The sequence below is a fragment of the Euphorbia lathyris genome, chromosome 7 (assembly GCF_963576675.1).
Source record: "Euphorbia lathyris chromosome 7, ddEupLath1.1, whole genome shotgun sequence".
Taxonomy (NCBI): domain Eukaryota; kingdom Viridiplantae; phylum Streptophyta; class Magnoliopsida; order Malpighiales; family Euphorbiaceae; genus Euphorbia; species Euphorbia lathyris.
This window is the reverse complement of record NC_088916.1, coordinates 28,663,626-28,676,288: the sequence shown is the minus strand read 5'-3', so window position 1 is coordinate 28,676,288 and position 12,663 is coordinate 28,663,626. Positions and strand designations below refer to the sequence as shown.

Sequence of the window (12,663 nt, the reverse complement as noted above, 5' to 3'; positions counted from 1 at the left end):
AAAAATTAGCTCGTTACCCGATTAAACCCGTAAATACCTGTTAACACTACACAATTTTACTTAAAACCTGTAAATACCATACAATTTTAATTAAAACCAGTAACAATAATATAAGTTCATGAATAAATATTATTAATTAAAACACATAAATTCATATACATCAATCAATGTAATCTAGTCCAAGCTGTTCTCCTGTCAGCATATATATTGTCCAAGTGACGAACACTCGGATCACGAAATCTATGCCATTGGATGGCAATGGGAGGCACTGGAAATCCAGGTCTTAAATAAAGACGTATGTAGTGTTCATAACTCCCCAAATGACAAATGACAATATCTCACTCCGGTGGTCTGCCATCGTCCGAACGCATCGGCAGTATAGTACAACATCCTAATTGTGGCGTAGTAAAAAGAAATATCACTATAATCAACACATATGCAGCAGCATATAAGTCATCCGGACTCACCATCCAGTGAGATTGACCACACTCCGCTCCTGTCCATCTAATACGCGTGAGGGCATTATCTTCTCGGTTCTAGAACACCGGCGCATACAGATCACGGTGGGCCCGCACCTTATTTTTTATAAGCACTCTCAACAACTTCCACTCCTCCTGATTATTTATGATGGCGTCGGCTAAAACACGAAATCCGCAGTTACCGTCTGATACAACATCTAGGTATCCAGTAATATATGGTACGATTAGTCCCTGAACCCTACGTAAATGTGGATATCCACTGATATCCGCATCAAATCCGACTGTAAATATGAACATATGAAGTTCGTCAGTGATAATATATTTACTTTAACATGAACTTATTTATTACGAAAATAAAATATACCTGACATCTTGTTGTTATGTACAAAGGACGATGAGCTTCGGCCTCAACTACGACTACTCCTCGAAGTAGAAGACCGAGCACGACCACGTGCACCCTGACTGTACTTCTATGCACTCGGATTTCCCTTCATAGATGAATTCCCATTTGGTCTACCTCTAACTATGTCTTTGACCTCGGGTTCTTTGTAACTACTTTGATCCGGGTTAATTTGATTATGGATGTAGACAGATATGCTACGCACCATTGAAGGATCTTATTTGTCAACCTTTTCCATAAGAGAGTGAAAAAACTGGTGATCCTCGAACCCGTCACCATATATGGAAGCAGTAACTGGTATGTCACTCAAACCATCAAATGCAAGAGCTCTCCAAAAAGGATGGATGCGCTCCACACTAACCGACGTATTCGACTCAATATATTTTTTAAGTCCACATGAACAAAGAATACCATGAGTCATGGGCAACACACATCCGCATTGCTGAAACACATCCACACTCAATTCACGCATACGTACCATCTCATCATACAGTACCCACAAATAGTAATATGAAACATGTAAGTTGAGGTACGTGAAAGGAGCTACATAGTGATACACCGCAGATCTTCGTCTCGAGTCCTCAAGTGAGTATCTGGTTACATACAGTAAAACACATTACAAAACTAATTTGTTACAATTAAAAAGATTAAATTTAATAACAGAAAAAATGTCTTACTTGATCGTATCGATCTGAGCCTCAATGTCATTATGCACCTTTGCCCACACTGTATCGAGTGCACCAGTAGATGAATTCAACCACTCCTTCAAATGTGCATGTGAACTCTCCACTCAACAAGTTGTTGTGTTTCCTAAGTACAATACCTTGTTCATCTATGCTCGACAGAACTTCTCCTTATGCACTAGCCATGTGGTCTCTACATACTGTATCACATGAGGCCATTTGGCAGAAGTATTCTTCATGCTTATCATTGCCTCCTCATATTCGGCTACTGTCGGGGCTTCAATTATATTTTTCCATTTGGTATTCTTAAAAATAACTCCAAAATACTTAAATCTACACAACTTGCATACTCTATCCTCCACATCTTTATAAATATGCCATGTACACAACAAATGATGAGTTTTAGAAAAAACCTCACTAACTGGCCTCATCAAGCCTAATTTTCGGTCAGTAGCATTGGCTGTCGGATGCACATCAACTCCAACCAAAAGCCTCAATTTTCCTAAAACCCACATATAACTACCCTCAATCTCATCCTGCATAATTGCATATGTAATCAAGAAGTTCTTGTTTGAAAGCGTCATCACAATGATCTCAAAAAATGGCATTTTATACTTGTTTGTTTTATATGTTGAATCCATACCAACAAACAAGTAGTAGGACCAGAACAGGGTGATCGAAGTAGGATGTGCCATAGGTGAGTCACAACATTGCTGCCCGGCTCCGCTTGCGTCCAATGTATGTACTCCATATCTATAGCAAGCCGATAAAACTGATTGATTACATCCCGACCTTCAAAACTCTTAGTCCTTATTTTCCCTGTAATTATACACGTCTTTGGGTCGGGCAATCCTTAGGGTGTTTTTCTTTAATTGCTGCAAAAATAGCACAAGGCTTTGCTGGAGCTACACTCATTTGACGAACAATTTTTTTGAATCGGGCTTAGTCCGATCATCTGTCGATAGCCCTGACGATATACAATCAATCCATGATTGTCCTGTCCTCTCTCCCCAGCAACCCCATTCACCACCCAACCCCCTAATCTAGTGATTTCCAGAACCTTCACCTGAAATTTGCAACCATAGTATTTAGTTTTCGTATTCCTCCGTACTACTTCCTCCATATCCATATCCCTAGTCCTGTGAGTATTCTTTGTACCACGGGCACATTTTACCAATATCCATTTTAACTTACCCCATGTCTTGTGAGAAGCTATAGTTAACTCGAACCCAAGCTAAATCACCATCTGTTTTGCCCAGTTAACAGCTTCCTGGTATGTTTCAAACGTCTGTACAGGAAAAAATTCCGCACTGTAATCGACACCGTTACCTCCAAAGTCTTCTAACGGAACCTGCAAAAAATAAATAACGAACATTAGACTCCATTACGATCAATTTCGTCAATTTTTCGGTACCTAAACCCCTAAAATCCAATTTTCAGAGTACTGGACGTGTGAACATCACGCCCCACCACCAGGTGGGACATGCGAACATCACGCCCCACCACTAGGTGGGGCGTATGGCTATCATGCCCCACCATGTGGTGGGACGTGTGAACATTACGCCCCACCATGTGGTGGGGCGTGATAGCCACACGCCCCACCTGGTGGTGGTGGGGCGTATGAACATCACGCCCTACCACATGGTGGGGCGTAATGTTCACACGCCCGACATTAGAGATTCCGAATTTTTTCAAAAATTTTAGCAGAAATCATTATATGCTCAATCGAAAAAATAGATCGACTTGAGCGGCTTGGTCGTTCTCGTCTCTTCCCGGGGATCAGGATTGCTTGCCATTATACGTGCAATCTTTGATTTCGGAAAGAAATGAGTTTGGGAGAGTTTGAGAGAGTTTAGGGATTTCAAATTTTTGCTAAGGGGCGGTTTCATCTTTTTTCGGGGCTGAGGGTGGGAAATTGGGGCTGGGTATAGTAATCCACTAGAAAAAGGAAGGAAACGTCTAAGTTGTATATGTATATATGTATGAAGGGTATTATGGGTAATTGCTAAATGAAATAGTCTAGATATGTAGTGTGTTTTGTAATGGGTTTAAATATGTAAATGAGCCTCCGATTTGGTCCAGTTTTATAATTTTTCCCAATACATACCTTGAAAGTTAATTAGCTAATTAACCTTCGAAAATCATCAATTAGATCCTTAAACTATATCTTGAAATTCAATAGGTCTGTACCTTCTAAAATCACCAATGAGGTCTCTATGTATGTTGAAACCGTCAATTGGATCCTTCCATAATTGAAATAAAATTTGGTTAGGTTATTTTATATTTTTAGTTCCAGTTTGATTTGTATTTTTTAATATTTTAGGTTTCGATTTTAGTAAAAAAAATTCTAGTTAAACCAAATCAAAATTAAGATATTATACCAAAATACTTTATTTATATATGTATATAAAATATTTATTTTTGTAGAGCTGATTTTTTTTATTAAACGTGAATTGATAATTGAAACTAAAAATATCATAAAATACTGATAAAAACCAAATCGAAAATAAATAAAAATCAAACCATTTTTTTTTCAATTAAGGAAGCGATCTAATTGGTAGTTTCAACATACATTGGGGATTTAATTGGCGATTTTAGATGATAGACCCAGTTGAATTTCAAGATATAAATGGAGAATCTAATTGATGATTTTAGAAAATTAAATATATAATTAACTTTTAAAATATAGGTTAAGAAACTAATTAAATTTTAAGCTAATAATTAAATTTCACTAAGATATACATCTTAGTGAAAAACTCCAAGAGTGGGTGTATGCTTCAAGAGTGAGTGTCAAACTATTTCTTAAAAAAAAAAAAAAACTCTTTAGATATGATTAACTAGGGCTTTGTTTGATAAAGCACTTAATTATTTAAATTAAAATGTTAAGCACTTATTTAATTTAAGTGTGTTTGATAATAGTTGTTTTTTCACCACTTAAATTAGTTAATTAAGTTAAAAACCACTTATTTTGATAAGTCAAAATATTTAATTTATCATTTTAAGTTAAACATTATCAACTCATACTTTTTTAAAAATTAAATCATTTAATATTTTCAGCACTTATAATATTCAGCACTTAAAATTCAGTATTTATTTTTTCAGCACTTAATTTTCAGTTTTATCAAACAACACCTAAATTGACATGAATTAAATTCTCCAAAAACTTTTGCGAACGTGTTGTTTATGGTTAACTTCTATTCTATTATGGAAATACTTTTCATGGTTTGTGGTTGCTAGTTCTAACAATAATGACCAAAGAACTGGACCTAACAACACAGTACTATACATTATTGATACTTTTTCCCGAAAATTAATATCTATTATATATATAACCAATTCAAAACTTCTTCTATCTAGAACTGTTCACGGGTCCGGATATCCACCTGACTCATCCATACCCGTATCCATTGAGTCGGGTTTGGATAATGAAAATTGATCTTAGGGACATCCTGGTCCAGACTCGCTAAAGTCCACTTATTTTTTGGACGGAACTGATGAAAATAGCACCAGCCGGTACATCCAGACCCACCTTATTAGTATTAATTAGAAAATTTACATATTTATAATTAATATTTATTTTTAATCATAAATTTTATTTTTTTTAGGTGGGTTTTATATAGGATGTACTTGTGATTTGATTTTTAAACCCGAACCCATCACGGTCCAAGCCCGCTAAATTAATAGTGGACTGAGTTTGAGCTGAACATTTTTACATAGACGCCTGTTAGGCCTTGTCCAAACCCGGTCCAATCCGACCTATGGACATGTCTACTTCTATCTAATAGCAAAACCTTAGTCGTCAAGATAATTCTTAACTTCTTCATTCAGGTTTTGAGGTTTTCTTCCGGCTTTTAGCCGGAAGATAAACATTTCTTCGATCAATTTGTTTGATAGTTTCTCTTTTATTTAAAGTTTTTTCTTCTTTCTTGTATTTCTCTCAACATGGATGGTCGTGGTCTTTCTCCCTATATAAGTGGTTGTAGTTTGTCTCCCTATATGAGTATTATCTTGTTTTCTTTTATGAAAAAACAGAAAATTTTTGTTTATCATCACATATATTTGATTCATTGAATCATCCCATATAATTGACTCATTGAATCATCACAGATAATAGTAAACAGTTGCTCTCCGGTGAACCATTAATTAGAGTATTCTCCACCACTGGTTAATCTTTTACAGAGTAAATACTTGGGAACAATTAAAAAGTAAGAATCAATTAGTTGTTGGATTGGATGTCAACATTCTTTAACTTTTGTCTAATTATAAAAGCATCATTATGATAGGTTCAACTCTCTTACGAAGAATCTTATGGCTTAACTAAATAATTTATAAAATCATTGTATATTGTAAATAACTAGTGAAAAACCAATGTGATATACTGTAGATATGAATTTTTATTTTATATAATTTAAATAAATAAATAAATTGATATATTTTATTTTTGAATAATTTTATATTATGTATATTTTTTTATTGAAATATAGACCTAGCCCAACGGACATCCCAACCAGGTTGGCACCCCCGAAAAGGTAAAGATCCAAGATATATAAATGAAGAGATGAAAAAATATGAATCCAGTACAAAAAATGCTTTAAGAAAATCTAAACATATCCCTACCAATGACATTATCTCTAGATAAAAGGGATTAAATTAAAATATATATATTTTTTTATTGATAATTCAAATTAAATTAAATTAATTTTGAAAATAAAAATTAATTAATTCTTTTATAGAATTTAATTAAAGGCGAGTGATTTATTTATTTTACAAAAAAATCAATGATTTGTACTTTTCTGCAATTTTAATATATAGGTTTTCATATTTATTTTTGTAATTGGAATTCTTTAAAATAATAATAATAAAATATAAGATTAATTAAAAAAAATATATTAATCATCAAAGCTATTATAAGGCTTTGCTCCTCCTTTGAGTTCGTAGAGTTCAGACACATTTTTAGAGAGCAGAATCGTGTTGCTGATCGCTTGGCGGCGGCGGGCCATGAAGGGACGTTAGGCGTTACTACCCTTCCTGTTTCCCCTAGTTTCATCTCTCATCTTCTCTTAGAAGATAGGATTGGGGTTAGCTTCCCTAGACTAATTCCTGGGTAGTTTGTTGTTATTCGTTTTTCTTTTCCTTTTCTACCAAAAAAAAAAAAAAAAAAATATATATTAAAATATAATAAAACCCTAAAAATTAAATTAAATTATATTTAAAATTCAATATTATATAAATCATAACCCAAGGGATGTGATCGAGCGGTAATGACACTTCCACCCAAGGGTAAGGGTTTGAACCTATTACTGTACATAATATTAGAAATAAATAAAAATAATGAGACAGAGATAAAAAGAGGGGAATGGAAATGTTTTTGGTCCATTAATTCAAATATTAATTTTTTCTAATGTAGTATTAAGTTTGTAAATTAATTTGAGTTAAAGAAAATTAAATGCAATTGTAATCACTCAGTATTAAAAAATGTTTAAAATAAACGTGTGAAATTAATTCAATTAATTTTTTAATTAAAGGCTGGTTATTGAGGAGGAGCCGAAAACGGACATCGAAATTAATTCAATTAATTAAAGTCATTGAGCTGAACATTTTCAGAAATTAAAGAGATTTAAATAATAAAAATTTTAATTATCATTTTTCCAACAACTTGTCTTATGATCATGTTTTATTTTCGTCTATTTCATTATCATAACAATTAGAGGTATAGGCTAAATTAACTTGTACTATAGATTGGAGTTAATAATTAAAGAAACATTAAGAGACAAATTTTCATTTTCAAACATCAAGTCCTTAAAAATGAAAAATAGATAATCATTAAGAACTTACTAAATTAACATTGAAACTCAACTCTCAATAGCTAAATGAACGTTCAAGTATACAGAAAATGAGGATCAATCTGTGACGTTCTAAACATCTCGTAATTGAGTTGAGTCATCAAACTGCAAAATAAAATAAGACTCATATGTATAAATGAGATTGAGGAGTCCAATTGCAATTTCAACAAAAATTTATAATGTAGTAAAATGAAAGGAGTTGGAAAAAATTCTTTACTACTCAGAGAATGAGCTTTTTAGCATCGATAATATGATCGGTAAAGGTGGTAATCCAACACATAAAAAGAGTTGAATTAACTTAATTCCTAAAGGCAAATGACCTCTAATTTTCAAATAAATTAATCAATTTTTATTTTCAAAATTAATTTAATTTAATTTGAATTATCAATAAAAAATATGTTGAAATTTAAAATATACATAATATAAAATTATTCAAAAATAAAATATATAAATTTATTTATTTATTTATCTAAATTATACAAAAATTTCTTATCTCATGTATCGCACTAGTAGTTTTCGACTAGTTGTACAATACACAGTGATTTCATAAATTATTTAGACAAAAAGACCCTCATAAAGAGAGTTGTAAGTATGATAACCATACCTTGGAAGCTAATAAGTATGGGCTATGGTAATGATTAGAGTTTATGATTAGACAAAGTAAAAGAATGTTGACATCCAATCCAACAATTAATTGATTCTTACTTTTTGAATTGTTTCCAAGTATTTACTCTGTAAAAAGATTAACCGGTGGTGGAGAATATTCTAATTAATGGCTCACCGGAGACAGACACAAATACATTCGAACAAGGTCAATAGACATGGCCTCTGTAGAATAAACATTTTAATTCTGTTTATGCCTAACCTAACCTATGATGAATATGTATATGACATTCTGTTTGGTCCATCATCTTCCTTGGATATTAACTGTTTCAGCTTCTCAACAAATATTTCAAAATCATCTTGGCTTCTGATAAGACTGAAACGCACATAGTGATCAGTAGCGAAAAATTGAGCTCCTCGACGACCATTAATATTAGCAGTTTTAAGCACTTCATAACAATCTTTATCTTCTTCTCTCTCACACTTTAGTCATCCATAAGCTGAAACCATTTCTTAAACTATTTATATAATTTCTAAATTACATTACAATATTTAGATGAGACTTGATTACCATACCTGGTGAAGCATTTTTTATTTTGTTAAAATAAATACAGTATTGAGGAGGTATTTTTTGAAGGGAGAAACGATCTGTCTTTGATATTATTTCATTCAATCTTTCCCAACGTTTCCTTATTATGGGATGTCCAAATTCAAATATGTTGTTTTCGCCTTCTCCAACAACTACTACCTTAAGGAGCTTTAGAACTCTTACTTGAGTTTCTCGAGAAACCCCCATAGTGTTTAACTGCAAATACCGTACCATTTTCTTATAGATTGCCTCATCCTTTACAATAGCCCAACTGTGCAACCAAACCCAAAAAAATGGTAACTCTGTATATCTTTTTTGTGGGGTAAGTTACATATGTGGTGCCTTTGTATTATTTCACTGTTTGGTGTATAATCTTTTGGTGATCTTCCACTAAAAGTGTATAAATATGACCGATCAACCCGAAGTCAACCACTTATAGAGAGAAAGGGAAAAAGAGAAAACCCGTAGAAAACAAAGGAAGGAGACGAGGCCATTTTAGTAATTGGAAAAGGAGTAAGTCCCACTTTTTAGTAGGATGAAAAATGCTAATGTGTCGCGTTGACTTCAGATTGGCCGGTCGCAATTACATTCTTATATGTAAAATTGAAAGTTGTACACCAAAACGTGAAATGATGCAATGTATGTAATTTAGCCATCTCTTTCTCTTAAAAGGTATAAAAAGTTGCGAGAAAAACTTGCCCGAATCTGGAGCCAGCATGACCAGTAAGCTTGGAGAGTGTAAATATGGTCATATCTTCATCAGCGGGGGCTGGAATAGCAGTATAATGAGGCCAATAATAGGCACGATCATAAATTGCTTGCACATTTGAACCTTGAAGAACAGCATGTTTCAGCTGTCCATCAGGATTGTTTGGTGAAGTTACAAACTCAATCAAATCATCTGACTTATTTTTCCATAGGGATGTATCCCCTTCAAACCTGTAATCCACCGACCGGAAGAATTCCGTTTGTGATTCATAAAGCTGCAAGGATATAAAGGAATGAGAATTCGAGAAATGATGAATCAATCGGAGAGAAGAAACAAGAGAAGCCGAACCGGGAAGAATGGGATAGAAGCAACAACTTTAGCAGGGGAAGTAGAGTTATGAGGGGATAAAGAGTGAACAGCAGCATTAAGAAGCTGTGTAGAGCCTGCTCCAAAAACTATGTATCTTCCTTGAGTTACAGCATTTCCTACTTTAGCATGAAGATCTCGAATAACATTTTCAAGATGCTTGGAAATGAAAGATTGATCACTAAATGTGTAGCTCATCCTATGCCATCCTGATATTACAACTGCACTGCTCGCTGCATTTTTTAACCAGAATGGCTCCAAGAATAGTGGATCCCCCCTAACATAACCAAACCAATTTGCATACAACACATTATTTCCCTAGAAATGAAATTAATACAGCCTGCTTTCATTATTACGATGACAATGTTAAATTTGTTAATTATCTCTTCACCTGTCCTCAAATACTAAGCATAGATAGAGAAATAATTAGTATTTGAAGATAGTTAAAGAGATAATTAAGAATAATTATTTCTAACAGACAAGAAAACAGGTTAATTTTGTAAGATCAACCGTTTTAAGTCATTAATCTAACTTGGTTATGAACAAATTAAGGTAAAATTGATTCAGGTAACAGGTAAAAAAGAGAAAGAAATACATACGCTTCAGCATTAGCAGGACAAGCAGGGTCGAAAAGGGAGCAATCGGAAGCAGCATAGCAGGAGTTGCATTCACAGACGGCACCATCTAAGTAAGCTCTTCCATGGCCAGAGCATGATATGGCTGCTGCTTCCTCTGCTTCTTCTGCTGCTTTTCTTGTCCAACTTTTTTCATAATTATAGCTTTTGTATATCAATAACAGATTCAGAATTATGGATATTCCCAAAATCAATTTGTAACACTTTGAGTTTGATTTCTTTGACATTTTTCTTTGATTCTTCCCTCTACTTCCTTCCTCTTCTATTACCACCAACACAATATATATACTCCTTACCTATGGGGGGATCCGTAAAAAAAAAAAAAAGTTCAATTGGATCCCATATTTCAGAATAAGTCCCCAACCTTTGCCAAAATTAGTATTTGCCTACGTAACTCTAACTCTGTTAACGTTTTCTCCACTAAATATTATTTCAATGGTTTCAATTTGGAACAAAATAGAATCTTTTTTGACAAATATTCACTAATGGCTTGAGCTGAATGGTTTGGTGTCAATTTCTTCACATAATTAAATTTTCCTGGATTTGCCGTGGAGGTAAGTTGGTTGTTGCGTAATGGAGCAGAGCATTAGCTAAAGAAGGTGGAGTTTTGGTGCAATTTGGAGGAAGGAAAAGTGATCGCAAATTGTACAAAACCAGAGTATTAGGTGATTCAGATTTTCATTCTTCATCACAATTTCGGAATTTGATGAATTTTTATATAAAGATTATTTCGGGAAATGGGTGAATTTGATTGGAGAATACCAACTAAGCAAGCATGAAGAAAATAGAGAACAATATTCATCTAGCTATTTTATTTTTTCATCACTTAATTTTCAGTTTTATTTAATTTTCAGTTTTATGAAACAGCACCTTAGACAGAGTTTGTTGGAGTGCGACAATTGCTGGATTTGACAAAGTTGGGGACTTAATTGACCAATTTAGAAGTATAGAGACCTAATTGATTTTGGGAGTATAGATTGAGGACCCTAGCCCAGTGAAAGGACGAAAATGCCCTTTTAGGGGTTTTTGGTGGGAAGAGGCTTTTTTTTTTGCCATCGCGACACGCGGGCCTATGGCTATCACGCCCCACCTTACGGTCGGGCGTGATAGCCACACGTCTCACCGTGTGGTCGGGCATGATAGCCACACGCCCGTGTGTAGGAAGGGCAAAAAAATTTAGCCCGTTATCCGATTAAACCCGTAAATACCCGTTAACACTACACAATTTTATTTAAAACCTGTAAATACCATACAATTTTAATTAAAACCTGTAATAATAATATAAGTTCATGAATAAATATTATTAATTAAAACACATAAATTCATATACATCAATCAATGTAATCTAGTCCAAACCGCTCTCCTGTCAGCATATATATTGTCCAAGTGACGAACACTTGGTTCACGAAATCTATGCCATTGGGTGGCAATGGGAGGCACTGGAAATCTAGGTCTTAAAAGACGTATGTAGTGTTCATAACCCTCAAAATGCAAATGACAATCTCTCGCTCCGGTGGTCTTCCATCGTCCGAACGCATCAGCAGTATAGTACAACATCCTAACTGTGGCGCAGTAAAAAGGAATATCACTGCATTCAACACAGATGCAGCAGTATATAAGTCATCCGGACTCACCATCCAGTGAGATTGACAACACCCTGCTCCTGTCCATCTAATACGCGTGAGGGCATCATCTACTCGGTTCTAGAACACTGGCGCATACAGATCACGGTGGGCCCGCACCTCATTTTCTATAAGCACTCTCATTAGCTTCCACTCCTCCTGATTATTTGTGACGGTGTCGGTTAAAACACAAAATCCACTGTTACCATCTGATACAACATCTAGGTATCCAGTAATATATGGTACGATTAGTCCCTGGACCCTATGTAAATATTGATATCCGTTGATATCCGCATCAAATCCGGCTGCAAATATGAACATATGAAGTTCGTCAGTGATAATATATTTACTTTAACATGAATTTATTTATTACGAAAATAAAATATACCCGACATCTTGTTGTTATGTACATGAGCTTCGGCCTCGACTAGTCCTCAAAGTAGAAGACCGAGCACGACCACGTGCACCCTGACTGTACTCCCATGCACTCGGATTCCACTTCGTAGATGAATTCCCCTTTGGTCTACCTTTGTAACTACTTTGATCTGGGTTAATTTGATCATGGATGTAGAAAAATATGCTACGCACCATTGTAGGATCTAATTTGTCAACCTTTTCCATAAGAGAGTAAAAAAACTGGTGATCCTCAGACCCGTCACCATATACGGGAGCAATAACTGGTATGTCACTCAAACCATCAAATGCAAGAGCTCTCCAAAAAGGATGGATGCGCT

The 12,663-nt window shown here is 34.5% G+C and overlaps 1 protein-coding gene across 1 annotated transcript; it reads right to left on the bottom strand.

Annotated features, from left to right (window-relative positions):
* Positions 1 to 8,049: 8,049 nt before the first annotated feature.
* On the bottom strand, positions 8,050 to 10,569 carry LOC136236062 (tryptophan aminotransferase-related protein 4). The gene is made up of 5 exons (XM_066026170.1): positions 10,272 to 10,569; positions 9,655 to 9,949; positions 9,297 to 9,580; positions 8,585 to 8,868; positions 8,050 to 8,384 (listed from the first exon to the last, which is right to left on the bottom strand). The coding sequence occupies exons 1-5, from the start codon at positions 10,532 to 10,534 to the stop codon at positions 8,338 to 8,340; spliced, it is 1,173 nt and encodes a 390-aa protein (XP_065882242.1). The 5' UTR covers positions 10,535 to 10,569; the 3' UTR covers positions 8,050 to 8,337.
* Between the last annotated feature and the right edge of the window lie 2,094 nt (positions 10,570 to 12,663).

Excerpts from the sequence above, each read along its gene's own strand:
- LOC136236062 (XM_066026170.1), bottom strand. The coding sequence starts at position 10,534 with ATGTCAAAGAAATCAAACTCAAAGTGTTACAAATTGATTTTGGGAATA. Across the intron at positions 9,950-10,271 it reads TGTCCTGCTAATGCTGAAGC|GGGGGATCCACTATTCTTGG; the intron begins GTATGTATTTCT and ends TGGTTATGTTAG. Across the intron at positions 8,385-8,584 it reads AATAAAAAATGCTTCACCAG|TCTTATCAGAAGCCAAGATG; the intron begins GTATGGTAATCA and ends TGTGCGTTTCAG.